This window comes from Trachemys scripta, chromosome 3, assembly GCF_013100865.1.
Source record: "Trachemys scripta elegans isolate TJP31775 chromosome 3, CAS_Tse_1.0, whole genome shotgun sequence".
Lineage (NCBI taxonomy): Eukaryota > Metazoa > Chordata > Testudines > Emydidae > Trachemys > Trachemys scripta.
Genome location: NC_048300.1, coordinates 103963346 through 103986074, shown reverse-complemented (window position 1 = coordinate 103986074; position 22729 = coordinate 103963346). Strand labels below are relative to the sequence as shown.

Here is a 22729-nt window from a genome sequence, read left to right as displayed (position 1 = left end):
TTCTTTCAAATGTAATTTCCCACAATATATAAAACACTACAAGTAGTAGCTCGAGTCCAAGACACTGTTTTTAAGTAAAGAGCAGGTACAGAATACATTCGAATAAGATCGATCTGCATTACCCATGGCCAAACACAGACTGACCTGATAGGCAGCAGGCAGAAATTTGAGGGCTGTTCAGCATATTTAACCATTCCAAGGGATCTCCTTCCTACCAACAGTAATTTCCAAAAGAGTTGGAGGGATTGGATCACTGGGAAACTGAGAAACTGAAGGAGAGTGCCACAAAAAGGCACTCAGGTGATATTTTCCTGTAATATTTCTTCCCCTTCAGGAATGTGTGTGTTCAACATACACAACTTGGACCCAGCCCTTTTTGACTTTACCTCTTTTTGGAGCTCTGAATTCCACTAGTGCACAAACAAAATGCACTATTTTTCTCTCCTTTTTTTTTACACTTGCAATTCTTGAAAAGTTATACCCAAAATATTATCTTTTCCCCCACCCTGACAGGCCATGTTCTGCTTTTAGCTATATACTGTTATTAAATAAAAAGGTCTTACAAAAATATATCCCATAAAATTCCTTCTTGTGGAAAAAAAATATATTTGACGTTTGCACAAATGCCTGTTATGTTACATAGGACAGTCACATCTTTGAAACGTCCCTCATTTCAAGGGATGTCACTCATTCATGTACCACACAAATGTGGTGCCTTTCCAGTTTTACTGTTGTAAATTATTTGCATAAAAATACAGAATCTTAAGTTAGGTTATGGAAAATGTGCGTAATGTGCACTATGAAACTTTTAATGGGTCAGTTACTGTGCAACGCATTGTAATGCTTCAGAATTCACATCCCTGTAGTGCGCATTACTGCAAGGTGTAGACAAGTCATTGAGGAAAGTGCCTCACATTGTTTTAATCTTCCTGTGATAATAGTTTTTGTGCGACCCTTATTGTGGGTCTTTGTCACACACTAAACCCCAAAGTGGGCTAACCAGGTTGCGAGGTATAAGACATAAAACAAAATTAAATCAAGGAAGGAGAAAATTAAAATTAGGGAAGTACTGGTAGCTTTGATTTAGTTGTCATACACATAGCTGAAGAGTAGCACTTAATTTGTTATTGGTGATTAAATGTCCTTAAGTTTAAAAAAAAAATCAAGAACATGTTAATTAATGGTCCATACCATTACATCATTATGGCAATAGACACTATGACCCCTGTAGTTTTCAGTTGTTTCTTTCCACAAAGTGGATAAGGGAAAATGAATGCAGACCTCGTGTCAGTAAGCCTGGGTAAGGGTGCTGAATGGATAACATCACTGTCATAAAGGCAATGGTTTTCACAAAAGGTTTAAAGAAAAACTGGATTATGCCACATAACTTATTTTTAAACAACTGAAAATTTCCCTTCAAAATTGCAAATATCTTGAGAAAGCAATTATCCTTTTCAAAGGTTTACCAAGGTTAATAAAAAAAGGGGGGAAAGTTTATATGTGAAGTCAAAGAAGAAGCTAGTTTTGTATTACACTGACTGTAGGCTTGTGGAGAGGAGATGCCTCACACAGAGGTTATAATTTCTGGGTGTGGTCATATTGCTGCTTCAGCTGCACTGTTTTAAAGTACCCCCTACTGAAACTGAGTAAATACCATTTACTGGAACCTTGAAACAAGCTTTGTTTGGCTATTACAAGAAGAATGTGACTGTGACCCAGATCCAGCAAAGTACTTAAGCACATTCTTTAAGCATGTGAGCAGCCCTACTGATTTCAATAGGACTATTCACATGCTTAAAGTTAAGCAAATACTTAAGTTGTTTGCTGGATCAGGGACGAGATTAGGAAGAGATGTGGAAGAACAGAAAATTAGATAGAAAAGAAAGTCCAAAATAATCTATTTTACTGGTCCCACAACTGAAAAGAAAAATTATAATGGGTAGGTAACATTTCAGCAGTCAGGGTAAAATTTCAACTAGTCAGTATCATTTTCACACTTATGATAAGCAGTTTAGTGATCTTGCTTTACAGATGAGAAACTGTAACTAAAATCCAACACCTTGTCTGAACTTAGACCACCTTGATTACTTTACAGATTCACCCATTAAAAGATTTGCAATGCAGTCTCCTCAGTAGAGAAACTGACCAGTCACTGCACGCAGTAAACTTGTAAGTTTCTGTATTGCTCACCAGCTTTAGTTTGTGAATTGAGTGTTGACTAAAAACAAACAAAAATGATGAGCCTTTCAACCAAAAGCACTTGAAGAACATATACAGCATTTTCATCTCATCTTTGTTCAAGGAAAATATTTCCAGCAAACCCACATGCAGTATTCTGGAAAATATAAATCAGCTTTATCTTTCAGATCTTTACTGTGACCACAATAGCCACTGTTCGCACTTCAGCCTATTTTCCTTCTTGAGTTAGCACTTTCAGCAAGTACAGAATATTCATTTCCAGACAACACTACCAGGAAATCCTATGACATCACACCTTGACAAAAAATCCAGACCAGTATTTTACAAACCCTAAAAAAGCAAAACCACGAATCGAGAACAAGTCAGCCATAATATACTAATTGTAATATCTCCAAGAGTAACTGAATAAGAAAATATCTGTGCACAGTAGATCTGACTTATTACCATATATTCAGAAAATAAGGCCACAATTCTTAATGGACTTCTAGCCATGTTATTTTCCAGTATATGAAGCTGTTATGTTATCAGATATTTTGAGTACAGAAATGCAATGCAACTTGCATTATATATAAGCATATGCAAGAATTAACACGTTTTCAAAATTTAAGATGTTTTACAACAAACTCTGATATTTTAAGGAGATCCATTCCCATCATTGAAGCATGCATTAAAAAAAAGGCGCCTTCTAATTCATTTCCTTTTATATTTGGAAATTATAGCGCATTTTTTATAAGAAAATCTCAAAGCACTTTACTACCAAACTAACTGTCAAAGCCACCCTGTGAGGTATATTAGTATTGTTATCCTCATTTTAGACTAAAATGAAGCACAGAGAACTGAAATGGTTTGTCTCAGGGGTGTAGTCACAGGTGGGCTTGGGTGGCCATAGCCCATCCAATTAGCCCCAAGCCCACCAAAATCTGAGCCTTTATGAATACCCCACCCTCCTCTGCAACAAAAGCAGCAGATTGCTCCAGGGACTGAGGAAGGAGAGGGAGAACCTTCATTTCTGGGACTGTCTTCTCCACTTCACACAGCTGTTCCAGATCAGTCAGTAACTGTTCTTGCCCTGTCTCTCTCCCTCCACCAGCAACATGGAGGAAGGGTGCATACAACTAGGGGTTAGGGGGGACACAATCCTCTGCAGGGACCTGTATGATAATCTAGTCTGATCTTCTGCACATCGCAGGCCACAGAATCTCACCCACTCACTCCTGCAATAGACACATAACCTCTAGCTGAGTACTGAAATTCTCAAATCTTGATTTGAAGATTTCAACTCAGCAACCTGAAATCTTTAAATCAAACCAGCAAGAAACCCCTACCCCATGCTGCAAAGAGAGGTGAAATTCCTTACCGACCCCAAATATGGTATCCACCCAGTTAGACCCTGAGTATGTGGGTGAGACCTACCAACTCAAAACCCTCCCCGTCTGGTGTCCAATATCCGGCAGTTGGAGATATTTGCTAATAGCAGATGCAGATGGGTCTTATGCCATTGTAGGCTCTCTCATCATGCCATCCCCTCCATACATTTATTAAGCTAAGTCTTGAGACAAGTTCGGTTTTTTGCTCCCAGTACTCACTTTGGAAAGCTGTTCCAGAACTTCACTCCTCTGATGGTTAGAAATGTTCATCGTCAGAAAGCCTAAACTTGTTAATGGCCAGTTTACATCCATTTGTTCCTGTGCCAACATTAGCCTTTAATTTAAATAACTCCTCTCCCTCCCCGGTGTTCTCTCTCTATAAATACATCAGAGGGATAATCATATCCCCTCTCAGCCTTTCATTTGTTAGGCTAAACAAACCAAGATCCTTGAGTCTCCTCTCATAAGGCAAGTTCTCCATTCCTCTGATCATCTTAGCAGCCCTTCTCTGTACCTGTTCCAGTTTGAATTAATCTTTCTTAAACATTGGAAACCAAAAATGCACACAGCATTCCAGATGCAGTCTCACCAGCGCCTTATAAAATGGTAATAACACTTCCCTATCTCTACTGGAAATACCTTGACTAATGTATCCTAGGATTGCTTTAGCCTTTTTCACAGCCGCATCACACTGGCAGCTCATAGTCAGCCTGTGTTCAACCTATACACTCAGGCCTTTCTCCTCCTTTGCCACTTACAACTGGTAAATCCCCATCTTACAGCTAAAATTCTTGTTGCTAGTCCCTAACTGTATGACCTTGCACTATTAAATTTCATCCTATTTCTATTACTCCAGTTTTCAAGGTCATCCAAATCTTTGTGTATGATATTCCACTCCTCCCCGACATTGGCAATACCTTGCAACTTTGTGTCATCTGCAAATTTTATCAACACATTTCCACTTTTTGTGCCAAGGTCATTAATAAAAATGTTAATGAAGTTTGATCTTAAGACAGATCCTTGAGGAACTCTTCTAGTAACCTCCCTCCGGCCTGACTGCTCACCTTTCAGTACGACCTGCTGTATTCTTCCCATTAACCAGTTCCTTACGCACCTTTTGATTCATGTATTAATCCCATCTTCTCCAGTTTCATGAATAATTTCCTTGCCAGTCAGTCATCGAGCTAGGGGAATACAAGGACCCCATAATGCCTGAGGTAGGCCACCATGATGGTGAAGACCCTTGGAGCAGTGGTGATTCCAAATGAAAGGACCCTGTATTGAAAATGGTGCAAGCTGTCTGTGAACCTCAGGAACCATCTGTCAGTCACATTAATGTCTGTGAAAATACACATCCTGAGTATCAAAAGCCATAAGCCACATGCCTTCTTCTAATGATGGGATGATTGCTGCTAATGTGACCATACTAAACTTGGGTTTGCAGTTGAAGCGATTATGGTGGCGGAGGTCCAGAATTGGCTTCCACCCGCCTTCCTTTTTTGGGGTATCAGGAAGTAAGTTGAATAGAATCCCATCCCTGGGCATTCCAGAGGAACCCCCTCTTCTGCTCCTCTTTGTAGTAAGGAATTCACCTCTAGGTCAGGATGCTGTTGCGAGAGGGGTCCCTGGATGAGGTACCACGATGAACTCTATCATATGACATTTAGCAAGCACTTGTCCATCGTTATTAGATTCCAACTTGGTAAGAAGAGTGCTAGATGACCCCAGAAGGGAGAGGGGTGGTTGTATGGCAGTAGGTAAGGTGGTTGAAGGCTCTCTAGAGTTCCTCAGAAATCTCTCTCCTGTGAGGGTTGCATCTGGGAGGAGGAAGGCTGTGAGGGTGGATGCCGAGGATGAGATCTTTGAGTCTTTTGATGCTTCCACGGTGGTTCATAAGGCCTCTGATGGGAAAACTGGGAGATTCTGTAATGCTGTGTGGGTGGTAGAATTTACATTTCGGCGCAGGTGTGTAAATACCCAAAGAACAAAGTGTAGCTCTTGAATAACTGAGGGTTTGAAGGGAATTGTCCATTTTCTGTTTGAAAAGATGGGATTCATCAAAAGGGTGGTCTTCAGTGGTATTTTGTATCTCCCTGGGAAAACCAGAAGAATGGAGCCACGATTCCCTCTGCATGATTTCGCCTGTGGCCAGAGAGCGCGATGAGGTATCTGCCGCATCCACTGCTGATTGAAGTGATGTCCTTGCTACTAAATTTCCCCTTTTCTATTATTGCATGGAAGCGGGCCCAGTCTTCTTGTGGCAGTTTTTCAACAAAGTCCTCCAGTTTGCTGTAATTCAGGAAATTGTATTTGGCAAATAATGCCCGATAATTCAAAATCCTGAATTGAAGACTAGCTGAGGGGAAGATCTTGTGGCTCAAAAGGTCTAACTGCTTGCCCTCCTTATTGGATGCGGTGGAGCATGGGTGCTGTTGTCTAGCCCATTTCACTGTCGCCGGACAAGTGAATTGGGAGGGAGGGTAGGAAAAGAAACTCAGCTCATTTAGCTGGTACATAGTAGTATTTTTCTGCCCCCTTGGCATGTGGCCAGCATAACCCAAACCGTTCTAGCTGGCTCAAGGACGGCATTGTTGATAGGCAGAACAACTCCACACAGCACCAATGAGTGAAGTATGTCCAGCAGCTTATGCTGAATGTCTTGGATCAGGGGAATGTGCAGCTGCCACTCTACGCAGGAGAACTTGGCATTGGCGGTAGTCCTCAGGAGGTGGGGGAGATGCCGAAGCCACTGCCATATCAGATGAGGATGACAGGAATCCTTCCTGCTCCAGTGGCACCATCAGAACCAGACTGGGCAGCTCTTCTTTTATCATTGGTTCCAAGCATCTATCTGAAGGCACCTGAGACAGAGAGATAGGCAAAGTTTCCCTCACAGAACAGATAGGTTCTGAGGGTGGGTATTGGGGCCAGGGTTCCCAATAGGGCTGAATGACGGATCCAGAGGATGTTGTAGCGGACTGTATGGTATGGGGAACCAGTGACTCCATGGCGGCTGGAGTGGAATATATTGCCATGATATAGAAGGCCTCCATTGGTACTCATATGGACGGGAGGGGATGGATGGTCCCTGCCTCTCATTCAACTTCTCCGAAGACAAAAATTCGGAGACCAGTTCCATCGGCAGTAACAGCAAAGCCGACGGAAGTATGTACAGCACAGGAGCAGGGGGCAAGGGGTGCTTCAGCTGTGGTATGTCCTGAGCAAGAGATATATTCTCTTGGAAGTAGACAGTCACAGAAGGTGTAAAGACTTCGGCTTTCCCAGGGCAAACAATTCCTGGGGCTCTGACCCTTTTCCTGACCTCCCTGGAGTGAAGGATACTCTTTCTGTCCCCAAAACCAGTAAAGGAGGGTGGTCTTCCCCAGAGTGGGTGGCTTTCGAACTCTGAGGGACGCCGATGTTGATGGTGTGTGCAGTTTGGTATCTGATACTGGTGGATTGGTTGGTCTGTGCGGTCTCTTTTTGTGTTTGTGTGCTTTAGAGCGTGCTCACTCCCCATGACTGGAACTCGTCAAAGGAGCATCCTCTTTCTTAGGTTTGGAGGAACAGTTACTGACATGCTTATGTGCATGCTTCCTTACTTACCAACTAGGCCCCAGCGTGGGATTAATAGTGGTGGTACTGCCAGTGCTGGACTCTGACTCCGTAGCTGGTGGCAATCTCCTGGCTTTCTCAGGCTGATGTACTGGGGGGTTACCCTGCCTGGGTCCGAATGAGGTCTCATGATGACTTCCATAAGGTGCTTCCAGATGCGGAGAGGGTCTACTTGAAAGTGCCTGAGATGAGGAGATATGGGTATGGCTGGGGAAGGACTGGTAGATACTGCAGCTAGATGCAATGTACGCTTCTCCCAAGCAGTAGAGGTAGTGTTGATGTTCACTGCTGACCGAGAAGGAACATGGGCAGGAGGTGCAGATTTTAAAGCCTGGGGTCTTCCGCATAGTCCAGAACCCACACGTGGGTTGGGGGGAAGGAGGGGAGTGTTTACTCAGAAACAAATCTCCCAAAGTCCCAATACAACTCCTACCATAAACTACCATATAAACAGTAAAATACTCTAAAATTAAGTATGTACAACTATGTATATTTAGAAGTGTGTCACACACAAGACGACACTGATCAAGACCATGCAGCAATGAGAAGGAACTGGAGACGTGATCAGTCCACCCTGCCCTTTCTTACCTCAGATGAAACCATGAGGTGAGCCATGGGTGCGTGCGTGGACCAATGGACTATACTACTTTCCAATTCTCCGGCTCCGGACACATGGTGTGCATACGAAAACCCTCAGTGGAATATAATAGGTACCATCACTTGAAGTAGTAGTAGTAGTAATGTTCAAAAATGGAGAGACTGTAAAGGGACATGTTAATTTAAGGTATGGGCAGCTGCTGGTGAGGAGAGATCTATTACTCTATTTCCCCCTCCCCCCGCGTAGGTTATTCCTCCTATATCTTTTGTGTTTACAGTGTAGAGAGGTAAGCCCACATGACAAATATGTCATTACAGACAGGAGAACAGACGCATCAACTTTTGTTGGAATGACTGACCAACTACCATCCTTTGAAGGAAGTGGAAGCACTTCTGTGCCATCCTTGATGTAGAAACAATCCTATCACTCCTTTCAACGAGCAAAAATAGACTATTTGGCAGCATAAATAAATCTTCCTTATAATACAGTGTGATCTCTCAGAAGTTCTGTCAATATCTGCCAGTCCAAAAACTACAGATGAGAGGCTAGGAATGCATGGGTTTATCTAGGGACTGCCCCATGAGGAGGTATCAGAGAATCTAAAGAAATGGAAGCAGTCAGAATCAGCCTTTGACCTCAGGGTTTGAGACCAGATCCTATTGATCAACAAGAACCACCAATAAGCTCATTACAGCCTAGGGTGGATTTGGAGGACATAGCTGGAGTCCTTGTGCAGGTATTCCATTGTTTCAGACCCTAAAAGGCCTGGTGGTTGGGTTCTGAGAATCTTCAAAGTGAAACTTGCATGCCATGTGGAAAAGGCAGGGGTTTCTAAAAATGTTGCTTCATTCCTTCAGTTATAGTCCTGACAACAACAACATAATGGTGAAAGGTGGTGAATAAAAAATTCAAATTCTGAGATAGTTAAAGAAAAAAGCAAAATTACATGTTTACTCCCTATAAATGAGAGTGTTTTTCATATTTTTATACACACACACACACACACACACACACAAATATCCTTAGAATGACATTTTAGTATTATCAGCAATTGCCTATAGATAACCTTCAGTTTCTCACTGCTAAGGTTTAGCACACATGCTACACTGCCCACAATGCATCACAACAATGAAAATTAAACAGCTTGGTTTTTAAAACAGTGGCCTCTTCATGTGCAATGCTCTATAAGGAAATACATGAGCATGCATTTTTCAAGCACTCACATAAAAGAGCAAATGGGTTTTACATATGAAAAGACCATCATCTTGGCACACAGATAAAAGAATCCATAAAATACATATACAGGTGTTAGGGTTTGAAAAATGTGTGCACAGACATGTGTGTATACCAGGGACAGATGAGGTCCCTTTAAAAACTAGCTGTAGGTGTATTTTGTTGTTTGCCCAATTTCAAAAACTAAGGGCCAAATCCAGGCATCCAGCACGCAGCCCAAATAGTAGGCATCTCCATGTTAGGAAAAAGACGAAAGAATCATCCCCCATACCAAACTGACTACAGCCCTAATATACTCTGCCTCAGGTGATGGTAGTGGTGGTAAGACTGGAGGGAGCCATGCAGAAGTGCATCCTCTTTCTCCATCCACCTTATGCTCATTCCCATGAAGGGAGTCCCCGTTCAAACCTGAACTTTATACTGTGCAGAGGGTGTGTACTCCATTGCAGAGCCCCTGGGCAGTGAAACTTCACTGCTTCCACTGCCAAGAGCAGCTGGATTTGTCTCAAAGCATTATCTTGTGAGTATTTCCTGCCTCGTGGCTCTCTAGCTTCAGAAAATGTATAGTGGCTCTATTTTCAAAGGACTAAAAGTAGTTAACAGGATCTCTCAGTTAAGACCGAATTAAATTTGGTTCTTTTAGTATAACACATAATTGAAAAAATAAGGGCATTTTCAGGCCAAATAATTTTTGGCAGATTAGTTCTACAATGCTACGTCATACCCTGATTTCACAACCTATATCCATTGCTGCCAAACAGAGAGTAATGCTTCATTTAATCCGCACCCTTGTATAATTTTGGCTGAGAGTACTTCCTTTACCCTGAAGGTACAGCAGTAATTATCCTAACATATACCAATTTCACATAAATATAAATGATGTTCTCTTGATAAAGTTTTTAGAGTCTTCAAAGACTGCTGTTATTGTGCTCTGTATTTAGTGTAGTTTTCAGTCAAAGATTGTAATTAATATGCCTAGAAGTAACATGAAAAAGAACACATAACAGAGGAACGTGCATACCCTTGATCTCAGTATAAACAAATACACCGAGCTACACTGAGCTGAACTAGAAAATGCAAACTATTCTGACATTTATATTTATAACATCTAATCAATCAGCCAGAGGAAACTGGATAAGCAACTTTTTAAAACAGAATAAATAGATTGTTCTCATTAGTACAGTAACAGACACAAAAATAATTAACTTTATTCTTATTGGATGTCAAAACATTTTTGTGGTTAGGTAAGTCTACTTATGAAGATCTTGGGTTTTCAAATTAAATATTATATAATTCATTTTTACAATTCTTTTTATATATTGAAACACTTATAGTGTTAATTTGTTAGTCTCTAAGGTGCCACAAGTACTCCTGTTCTTTTTGCGGATACAGACCAACACGGCTGCTACTCTGAAACTTATAGTTATAATACTTCAGAGCTAGGGCCTGTATTCATGCCCTAGGTCAGATCCTGGACCCCAATGTAGCTATTTTGTGCTGCTCCAGGGGCCACAGAGCAGGCTTATTTGGCTTCCTGGAGATTCTCACTCTTGGCCATTCCCACTCAGAGCCCCTGGGATCAGAGGCATGGCAGGGGAAGAGGGGCATGGCCAGGGCATTTGTCCAAACAAATTCTTGGGAGCCATTAAAGCTGGATATAATTCAGAGAATCCCAGAGGCTGCTCTAAATTACACTAGGTGCTGAACCGGCCCTCAGTAGCTTCAGTATCAGGGTAGCAAACAGATCTTGGCTGCAACTGAGGATTAAATCCATGTGTTTAATTCCCCCTGAAATCAATGAGAGTTTTGTGTACAAAAATTCTGCAGGATGTTGCCCCCAAAATGTAAATGGTATGGGAAAAAAGGGACTAGACATACATTAACGGTGGGAGGCAGTATGTGGGCAGGGAGAGGTTTTAAGAAAATTAAGTTTTCTTTTTGTTCAACATTTTCAGTTTTTTTTCTTTTTGATGAAAAATTCAAAACAAACTTTTGTACTGAAACAAAAAAAGTTTCATATGTTTAGGGAATGGGGTGGGTGTGTCTCCTTTCTCTTACGTCTTTTCCTAGCAGGAAAAGTGAGAAAAAAGTTAAAATGTGAAATAAAGTAACACTTCAACAAAGAGCCTAATCTTCAGGTGAGGATATTAGCCTTTTAATAAGTGCTTTATGGCTCTACTCAATTCTTTTTATAAAAATGTAAGAAAAAAAACATGATTTTTTGGAAGACACGCATCAAATTTCTTATCCAAATCCTTTTTGAATGAAAAGTTTAAAGTGACTTGGTGCAGTTTTACAGTTAAAATTAAAATCCAGTCTATGTAAAGAGTTGGAGAAGGATATTATCTAAAATAGGTTGTAAATCAGGGCCAAATAAGCAACTGGAATAATATTAACAAAAGCGTAGAGACTAAAGTGGAAATATATGCTTACTAACATAATGTGATTGTTTTCTAACTAGCCTGTCTGATATCAGGACTGTATTTATTTATTTATTTATGTTTAAACCCTGAAAAGGAAGAAGAGACAGAGAGACGCCATGAAATCAAGTAGGGATTTCACCATTGCTACTGGTTTTATGTGGAAGATCTCACATACTACAGAGATGGATAGCAGTATAAATCTCTAAGAGAAGATAAAAGCATGAGAGCTGGCAACACTGCAATAATCATCAAGGATTCTAACATACATATTAGTTATGAATGGTAAGCATATTTGATAGCTGTGGGATTTTGTAACAAATCTTTCGCCTTCCCCCTATAAGAAAGAGAAAATTTGAGATTTGGTGGGTATTTAAATCAATGTAGAATCTGAATGTTCTTTTTTGGTATCCTTTATTTATAGCTGTAAGATTTTGACTTTACAGTTTATCTGAGACCATAATAAAAATATATTTTTAATATATTTATCAAATATAATGGAGGGTTTAACTGCAATAATCAGCTTTGCTAATATCTTCAGAGAGAAAGAAAAAGTCCTTTGAAGCTGCTTTCGCTTTCTTTAGCTGGAAAACCCCCTTGACTATCAGCTGTGTTAACTGAGAGAAACAGTCTAATTGTTCTCATCTTTGCCAACGTGTTTTTTTTAAATACAAGAACCATCATGTTCCTAACACAGATCTAATTTATTTTTAAGAGCAGGTTTAATCCATTGTTTTCAATGAAGACGGTATTTTAGTGAAACTATATGGGCAGTATTTTCAGTCAAACAGCGATCTCTCACAAAGCCAGTGTTAATTATTAGGCTAATTACTAATTGTAATAGGCCCAATTTTGAAGTTCTTATATAGTCTTTGCTCAGCAAACTCCTGAACTGAATGGAAGGTATAGAATTCAATGGGGAATACCTGAGGATATCAAGATTGGGCCCATTTTTTATTTTTAAAATTGTGCTATAGACATAAAAGGTACTTTAAAGGTCAATAGGAAAGTGAAGTCTCTGTCCAGAGATGCTTACAATTTAAAATGAGACAGGTAAATAAAAACTATTAGGGAGTTAATTGTTCTTTAGGGAGTGAAAGTTTAAAAGCTGGGGGCGTTGTTTCTTCTAAGTTAGTTTTTTAAAAGTAATGACCAAGATAATGGGGCAGCATGGAAGACAGTAAGTACAAAGATGAGAACATGATAAGGAAATGAAGGGTGTGATTAAGAGGGAAGGGCTTGGATAGTACAAAGTGCGGGAAGGTGGGATGAGATAATATCAACACTGAGATATGTGGAGGAGCAGAGTTGTGCAGAGTGAGGAAGGCAAGTAAAAGGAGTCTGCACTTGACTGCAAAAGGCAGGCATTAAAGAAGTTCTTTAAAGCTTTCATGTACATCTAGCATCGTTCATGGAATCTCTCCCCTATTACTCAACAAGGAAATTCCATTTACTCTGCACACAGCAAAGGCAAAAGAACAATAAGAAGCTTTACTCCATTGCTACTCTGTGGATTTGGAGTTGGGGTAATCCCCTTCAATCCAGGCTACTTGCACCTGGTGAAAGAACAGAATTTAGCCATGAAAAAGCAGTTGCTTTAGTAGTGTGCATATCTTCTAGGGGCTCTTATAAAGAGTTTTTGGCAAAAGTGTTAAAGTGCATGGGTATTTAAAAAAAAAAAAAAAAAAAAAGATAATTCACAGGCCACTGGAATAGCCATCCATGAAAAAGTCAGAATTCCTGTGCAACGGACCTTAGTCCCCCATGAGATTAGCAGGATATGGCCAGATAAATCACATATCAGAGAACATAATCTGACTGACAAACTATGGGGAAGGATGGAAGTCACAGCTAAAGTACAGGAGTGGGAGTCAGGAAACCTATGTTCTTTTCCAGCGGTTCTCAAACTGTGGGTCCAGGACCCCAAAGTGGGTCACGATGCCGTTTTAATGGGGTCACCAGGGCTGGTTTAGACTTCCTGGGGCCCGGGGCCAAAGCCCAAGCCCCACCACCGGTGACTGAAGCCCAAGGGCTTCAGCCCTGGACGGTGGAGCTCAGGATACAGGCCCCCGGGCTTTGGCCTACCCACACGGGGCAGCGGAGCTCGGGCAGACTCAGGCTTTGGACTCCGCTCCTGGGGTCATGTAGTAATTTTTGTTGTCAGAAGGGGGTTGTGGTGCAATGAAGTTTGAGAATACCTGTTCTATTCCTAGCTCTGACAAGCTTCCTGTTGAATGTAGGGAAATTGCTTAATCTTTCAGTGACTCTGTTTCCCCATCTGTAAAATAGAATAATAGGACTAGATGGGACATCGAGAGGTCATCTAATCCAGTCCACAACACTCATAGCAGGAACTAAGTATTATCTAGACCATCCCTGACAGGTGTTTGTCCAACCTCCTCTTAAAAATCCCCAATGATGGAGATTACACCACCTCCCTAGGCAATTTATTCCAGTGCTTAACCACTCTGACAGTTAGGGAGTTTTTCCTAATGTCCAACCTAAACCGCCCTTGCTGCAATTTAAGCTCATTGCTTCTTGTCCTATCCTCAGAGGTTAAGAAGAACATTTTTTTCTCCCCCCTCCTTGTAACACCCTTTTATGTACCTGAAAACTGTTATGTCCCCCCGTTTTCTCTTCTCCAGACTAAACAAACCCAGTTTTTTCACTCTTCCCTCAGAGGTCATGTTTTCTAGACCTTTAATAATTTTTTTTGCTCTTCTCTGGACTTTCTCCAGTTTGTCCACATCTTTCCTGAAAGGTGGCACCCAGAACTGGACACAATACTACAGTTGAGGCCTAATCAGCGCAGAGCAGAGCAGAGCAGAGCAGAGCAGAAGAATTACTTCTCGTGTCTTGCTTACAACACTCCTGGCTAATACATCCCAGAATGATGTTCGCTTTTTTTGCAACAATGTTACACTGTTGACTCATATTTAGCTTGTGGTCCACTATGACCCCTAGATCTCTTTCCGCAGTACTGCTTCCCAGGCAGTCATTTCCCATTTTGTATGTGTGCAACTGATTGTTCCTTCCTAAGTGGAGTGCTTTGCATTTGTCCTTATTGAATTTCATCCTATTTACTTCAGACCATTTCTCCATTTGTCCAGATCATTTTGAATTATAACCCTTTCCTCCAAAGTATTTGCAACCCCTCACAGCTAGGTATTGTCAGCAAACTTTATAAGTGTACTCTCTATGCCATTATATAAATCATTGATGAAGATATTGAACAGAACCAGACCCAAAACTGATCCCTGTGGGACCCCATTCGTTATAGGAATAAGAACATTTACATACAGCATATAGATGCTGTGACATTTATTACATTAATGTTTCTTCAGATCCATAAATATTAAACATTACTTAGGAGTCAAGTACATTACATTATATGTGAGGATAGAGGAGAGAAACTCTCAAATACTGTATTTGCTGGCTAATCAACAGATGGATTAGTTTTGAATGAGACCTTTCTATCCAGCCCTATGACTATCATATCCATGACACAGGTTAGGGACAAAAGACCATAATCAAGGAAAGTCTCTAAAATGGTTACAAGGACAAAAATTATTATTATTGTTGGTTTGGAATTTTTAGCAATGCATTGTTTAAGAATGTTTAACCTAAAATATGACACTAATTGCTTCTTTTTCAATAGTTATGCATTGTCTGGGGAATATGGAGCAATTTCACAAATTTAGCAATAGACATTTCACAAATTTTTGACCAATACGTGTAAAGAAGAGCTACAGCACAAAAGGAAATCCCCAATTAATGTAAAATAATGAAGAGAAGGAAAAAGGCTGTGAAGGAAAAAAAAATGGCAAGTACAAGAAAGGGATCTTTCCTCTTAATTTAAGAAATGTTCAGGAAGATATGAACACAAAGATAAGCTTACGTGACATTTCTAATAATCCAAGTTAGCTCTTACAGCAGTAGATTTAGTAAAGGAAAAGGGATATTTCAGAAGGATAAACTGCATTGAATAATATTTTCAGTGTCTTATGAACAAAGACTTGCTTCAATGGTAGAGATATATATCCTTTCTGTGTATCATTGTTCTTGCAAGAACATATTTATTGTGGCCAATTCAAGAATAGACTTGTTAAGTTTTTGTACAAAAGAAGAATTTATGCAGCTTCTCAAAATTTTGATAAAATATGAGATGATCTGTGTGAGGGCTATACAAACCCCCCACAGGGCTGGAAAGGGTTCAAGGACAGTACTGGGCCCAGGTAGCCCCATCCCTCCAGCCCTGCAGAGCATGCTCCAACTGGAGACATGGTTGAAAAGAGAGCAACTCAACTCAGAAGGGAGAGGCTGGAGAGAAAGACAGACCTACCCTGAAGGCTCCTGGCAAAAGGGGCCGAAGAAGCCTCCCTGTGGGAACAGGACTATATGCTGAGGCTGAGTGGGACTGATGGTTTGACTTCTATTTCCTTTTCCTTATCTGGGACCAGAGGCTGAGGGAGAAAAGCAACAGTAGGAAGTAACCCAGGAAGGGTAACTCAGAGGGCCCCTTGGAGGCCAAACACTGCTGACCCTCCTAGGGCCCTGGGTCGGAGCCCGCTGGAATAGGCAGGCCTGGGCTCCTGTACCACTGCCGTCACAACAGGGTGAGTGTTAACCACTAGGCCATCCAGCCCACAAGGACCCTATTACAATATCACATACTCATGTCACTATATCCATGACACAGAGAATGTGGTAGGGGTTACTGATATTCTCTGTTAGTGTGACTTTTGGAGGAGAAGAGGGGAGGGAGACTAATGCATATTTTTATTCTTATCGTGGCTTGTAAAAAGCTTCAGCGTGTCCTCCTTTGCCTCAGCTCCTGACTCTAAACAAACATGACATCAAGTATGGTAGCACTAGAAGCTCCAGCATGCCAATTATTTCCACAGCAATAATGTAAACACTACAAAAACTGACTTTCCGCCCAGAAGAGTATTAGGGTTTGTGTCAGAAAAGGCTTAAAATGACCAAATGCATGTGGAAAAAAAGCTGAAATTGCTACATGTATGGTAACTTCTTGAGTACATCTACTAAAATTGCTAGGGGACACTTGGATAAAAAAACTGTAGCAGGACTAGTTTCCTTTTTGCAGCAATAAAAAAGAATATTCATGGCTACTTCCGCCAGATCTTGCAAACTCAAGACAAATCCTTAGTATTACCTCCATTGTCACTAACCATAAGGTGGAACACCCAGCTGTTTTCTACTATCGGGAGCAACTGGATGGTCTTCAAAGTAGAGATGGCTGCATGTGCCAATGCTGCAATTTGGTCTTCATCACAAAACATCTGAATAACATTAGTAATATATGTAGTAGAACATGCAGCTACACTAACCAAATGCTTAAAAAGAACTCTTTGTCTATGTACTTAAGCGCTTTGTTGCATTGAGGCTATAGTGACCATCAGGAATTCTTCTTTGAGGATTACATCCCCACGGCCCCAAAAGGGAGAGTCCCCCTGTGTATTCTCAGTACTAAATTCAAATCTCATGAAGGTCTGTTTGTCAAGGAGTTCTGGCGGAAAGAGGAATACTGGAGGGGAAACGTGGACTAGGCCCTTGAGCCATCTTTTCATAGTCAATGAACGCTAAGGATCCCTGTTATAAGAGGATGATTTGCTGCCCCAAATAATTTGAGTAGCCAGAGTAGATCCTGACTTTTAAAAAGAAAGTACACTGTCAGGAATACAAGGGAATCAGGGAAGCACAGGTTCTATGAGCCTGCTGCATGCTCATATCTCCATTTTAGTCCAAATTCCATAATATTCAAAACTAAAACTAAACTAACAGTAAGAGCTACACTGAAAGACACCAGTATCTTTCTTCATACTTGCTAGCCGGTGGTGAAAAATAAACTACATGAGTGAAACTTTTTCCTTATACTTTTATGAAAACAATTCTAACATAGTGCTACAAACATAGTAATGCAGCTTTGAAACTGAAAATATGGATTCTCACAGGAAACTCCATTTTGTCTATGCAGCCCATAATCTTTCTAAGGTGGTTTTTCCAGGAATCTTTATTTTTCAGTTGTTCCAACTGTATATTTGAAAGTTACTTTAGAAGCATATCTTCTGTAGTGTTGTATTTTCTCAGCTTTACTTGCCTCACAAAGAATGTTCTGCATTTAAGGAAGGTGCTGAAGCATAGTCGGTTTTGGCAACAATAGGATTATTGACAAACATGCATGCACAGTGGTAGCACACATTCATGGTTTATCGTTCTATGTAAGAAGCCATTGTCAACACATTTATCTTGTGTTTCTGTCTAAAGGAAGAAACAGGACAGTATAGTTTGGGTGCTATTATTTACCGAGTTAATTACAGCCTAGATTTAAAGTGTATGCTTATTTTCTTGAAAGGGCCATTCTACTAAATTTAAATAATATTTCATCTCATGGAATGAACAATATTTACTGCTTTTATGAGATCTTCATACTTGCAAAGCACTGAACAAATATTAATTAGCCTTACCATATACCTGTGAGGGAGGTAGTTATCACTGTTTTACTGATAAGGAAACTGAAGCCCAGAAAGCTTAACTGACAAAGCCAAAGTCACACAGCAAATCAGTGGCAGAAGCAAATTAGAACTTCATCTCCCAGTTCCTACACCTGTGTGGTCAGTCCTTTAGCTCACACTAGGAAAAAGCATATCAATCAATATTCTGACTGGAAATATTCTGATTCAAGCCATAATTATTATTAATTTTTTAGCTAATTTTATATAACAGAACCCATTTATCTTACTCTACCAAACTACATTAAACATTTTTTTTAAAAGCTCAATTTGCTGTTTCGATCTCATTATACGGTACCCTTTTTTCTTCTATCTCCCAAAGTTACAAAATAAAATCGCTTAAACAAACATACTTTGTGTTTGTACATTACCTAGTACAATTGGGCCACATTCTTGGTTAGTCTTTAAAATAGGATTAACAACAACAACCACACCTAACAGTTTTATATATCATTCTAACAGGCACTCCAAACAAACATCAAATATGCTGTTTTGCAATAAATTATTATTGTGATCACAATTGCAATTTGAAACCAAGATGTAAGAATTTCAGGAAGCATACAATTCTGTTGCTTCAAGTCTTTTTTTGAAGTCTGTAGATTCATTTAAACTTTTTTTTAAAATGCTGTTTTTAAATCTAATGATAGGCTTTGTATTAACACCCCTGTAAATAGTCCATTCCCAATTTGTAGACAAAACTGTTATTCTCCCTTCTCCTTTTTCAACAATTATGCATTTTAAAATGTCATTGCTCATTTAATAGTGTTTGTTGTGTTTAAAGTACTTTGACACAAAAGATGATAAAAACTAACTCTTTATACTAAAAATTTAGCATAACAATAATAAGTGTCTAACTGACGAAAAGCAGTTTGAGGTAATGGTTTAAATATTGCATTGTATAAGCAATGGTACATATGACATCTTGACTACTACATGAAGTATTGCATACTAAACTTGATTAATATAACAAAGGAAAAAATACTCATCAACTAAAACAGTATGCATACATTAGAGACAGTAATCAAATTAGGAATGAGGCTCACCATTTTGAGACGTGAAAGGATACTGAGGAATCAGTGAAGTGCCCACAGTACTTGGCAGCCTTAACTTGGAGTGTGGCGAGAGCAGTGATGGAGCCGGAAGCATGAGATTTGAGCTGGTCTGTAATAGGAAAGGCAAATCAGAAAATAAGTTGTAATTTCCTGGATTACTTACTGATGCAAGAACTAGATGAGAAGTATTTACTTACCATAAATAATTATTAAATTCTAGATAGAATGAGTGTCACATTGAGGGCAAAAGAGCAATTTAAATTGTTTGCTTTTTTGGAGGAAAAATATTTGGGAACAGAAAGTTGAAAAACTATTGGTGGTTTGAAATGTAAATGAAAGCTTAAGTGCTTAACAAAAAAACTGAGTAGTGAAAAACGGATAGAATAAAAAAATCCTCCACAATACAGAAAGAAATATAATGTACAGTTGTTTATATGTGTAATAACTCTTATTCATATTGGCCTATCAAACTATTTGTATGCTAGACCAAATTCAGATATGAAAAAGAACACTTAATTTTAGTATTTTAAATTACATTGTGTCTAAATAGAGTACTTATGAGGAAAGGGTTAAAACATAGTCATAGAGAAAATTATTCTTTGCAAATTGTGCAACATATTTAGACCAAAACACCAGTTACTTCCTTTATGAAGACTACACAAAAGCCACCTGTAGCACACATGCTTATTTCCATAATGACACAGATAACATAGCTGAAATCTGATTTGCTATAGAGGTTCTTTGCATATATGCAGTTACCACAAATACAAACCCTTCTCAAACTATTCCTAATGTGTTATCCTAGATAACACATGTAAAATATATTAAGACAATTTGAGGCATTTACATGATCAAGCAAAACATTTTCTTATAAATTACACCTATTGTCACTGACTGTCTTTGATCATAGTGTCAAACTGATGGGAAAATATAGTCATAAAATATCTGCAACAAAATTCACTGCGTTTCCTTTAAATAAAATCAGTGTAATTAGCTGAAATTGTTTTTTTCCCCAGTAACATATATAAAAACAAAAATCAAACTAAAAGCCAAGAAGTATGTTATCAAGCATGTTCACTTAGGGTTTAATCCAAAGCCCATCACAATGGAAGCCCAGGTCAATGGAAATCTTTCTTATGACTTCTGTGGGTTTTCGATCAGGCACTTAAACTTTAGTTGTGGAGAAAAATTATAACATATTTAAGCCTACTTCTATTTTATTAGTCTCTAAATTCTATTTAAAGAAATGAAGCCAGTTACAAGAAAGGGCAAGTTTTCGCTTGCTTTCAGAAGTAGTAAAGTGAATAAGCACTGGTTGTATAAATTACAACATATGTTCAACAATTCCCTAGGCCTCGATCCTGAAAAAATATGTATGCATGGATTTAACTTTGGACTGGTCTATATAAACAATTAGTTTGCTGCAATCTAGGGTGTAAATGTATCTTACACTCATCTGCTGTGCACTAAGTGTCCATGAGGGAGGGACTATCTTTTATTATTTGTCTGTACAGTACCAGTGAAAATGGGGCCCTGACTTGGCAACTATATACTACTGTAATAATAAATATTTTCCAAAACAGGCTAATCTGTTTTGCTCAGTTTTGGGTTAACTGCGACACGCAATGCACAAAATCAGACCAACCAATGAACATTATCCAAGAACTCTAAAGCATCTGCATTTTACTGCAGTATGAGAATTCAATTGTATGTACATTTTAAGTAATACTTCTGAAATCTAAACAGAGTGAAAACAAGTTCTCCCTTCCTTACAGCCTGACTTCTCTCCAAATGAGCCATTTCCAATATTATGGATCTTTTTTCTAAACTTCACAAATATTTTGTAAAGTCATAACCTAATGTGTGTAATAAATCACACAAACAACAAATAAAACCATTCAAAATTGGGACTTTCTATAATCCCTTTTTTTGTACATCACAGCAAAAATTAGGAGAAATTGATTTTAAAATTTCAGATATCAGAGATGTTTCAATAACCTGTCTCAGTTGTGGTGACCCTACATGGAGTTTTAAAGATGAAGTGAAATACGTCACATGTAAAGTTATTTCAGTACAGTATTTAATTCACTTCTCTTTTTAAATTCATCTTTCCAACCTTTGTACATGCCACACTCTATTGTTTTGAAATCCAGTCCACAAGACTGGATTTACACTAGAGAAATAAATTCTCCCTTTCAGTTTTTCTCTTAAGAAAAATGGCCCCTATTTAAAATACAAACAAAAACACAAAACAATTCATGCCCCCATTGTCCTCCCTCCAAAAAACCCTAAAGCAAGGCACTTACTTTTTTGTAAAAGACTGATATTCTTTTTTAATTTAAAAGCTTTCATTTGAAAATAAATCTTACTGCAATGGACTCATGTGGGAAGACCCCCTAGAAGTCAACAGAGCTCTATGCAGACATAAGAAGTATCACATGAAGTACCTGCATAAACAGGGCCTGCATTTTCTTCCACGCCATTAGGTTTCTGATATTATTTTAAATCCCTTTTTAAAAACTTATTAAATAGTGAAGAACAGCACTACAAAGGGCTAGAGAAGTTAAATGTGGATACACAATAATGACTTTTTTTATTAGTGTTTCAAATTTGAAACATGAATGTGTTAAGAAAGCATATTTGAAAAAGCACATTAATACTTATGTATTTTCTCTACTTTTTCCAATAGACAAACATGTAATAATACCTATGGAACCAATAGAGTGAAGCAATCACTATTTCTGAAATGCATGCTGTGGGAAGGGATTGCTAAATACCTTTACAACCACAAGTAAGGTTGGCTAAGATAGCCAACACCAATCTACTCATTTTTCACAACATACTTTGCTTGCTTCATGCAAAAACCACAGCTTTATCAAAGACACAGTTTACTACCACTCCTGAGTTGAGTAAAGCTAAAAGTTATAAAACTCAAAGTTTTTGCAGAGGTAAAAAGAAACCCACAATAATTTTTGCCAAGTTTAAACAATGCTACTTTGTATTCTCTTTTTTGTGTTAGGGCAGCTCTATGCAAATTATGCAAATATACATTTTCAATGGTACTAGTTTTCATGGTAAAAAAGTGAACTGCATGTGACAAAAAGAAAAAAAATACTGCAAGATTTGACAAGCTAACAAAAACAATTTCTCTTTTTCCCTGACAACTCAGTTTTTTGAACTTTGCAACTGATATAATTAAAATTTCCATATGTACTTGCAAGTCAAATTAAGTTGGCCAGGTCTGTTTTATTTCTTATCCGTTTAGGTTTGCTTTTTGAGGTTTTGTGCCTTTAGGACACTCTATTTTTAAAGAAGACTTTTAAAGTAGTTTTTAAATCATGATTTTGTGGGTTTAGAAAGTTGACAATGCAATCAGGTAAAAAAAATTTTTTTTTACCATTTCTTTTGTTCAATACTAGAATGGATCCATATGCAATAACACTTCAGTATAAATAAAAATATACTGCCACAATTTTTATGTGAATTCTGAGTCAAGTTTACATCTGATATATATTTTTTTATTATTTGTATTACAGTCATACATAGTGTCCTCAACTGAGATCAGGGATTTGGCTCCATTGTATTAGGCATGGTACAAACACATAGTAAGACAGTCCTTGCCTCAAAGAGCTTCCAGTCTAAGTAGGCAAAACAGACACAAGGTGGGTGAAATGAAGTATCTTCCCTGGTATACAGATCAGGCTCTGAGATA

General features: G+C 38.9%; 1 protein-coding gene across 10 annotated transcripts in view; it reads right to left on the bottom strand.

Annotated features, from left to right (window-relative positions):
* Positions 1-22729, bottom strand: part of AHI1 (Abelson helper integration site 1) — a 184167-nt gene that overhangs the window by 75324 nt on the left and 86114 nt on the right. For 8 of the 10 annotated variants that reach the window (XM_034765595.1, XM_034765600.1, XM_034765598.1 and 5 more), the window contains one exon: positions 19009-19126. In XM_034765595.1, coding sequence (XP_034621486.1) covers positions 19009-19126 — 118 coding nt within the window. Of the gene's footprint in view, positions 1-17920; positions 18087-19008; positions 19127-22729 lie in introns of all 10 variants that reach the window. The other 2 variants (XR_004645108.1, XR_004645109.1) reach the window with 2 other exon arrangements.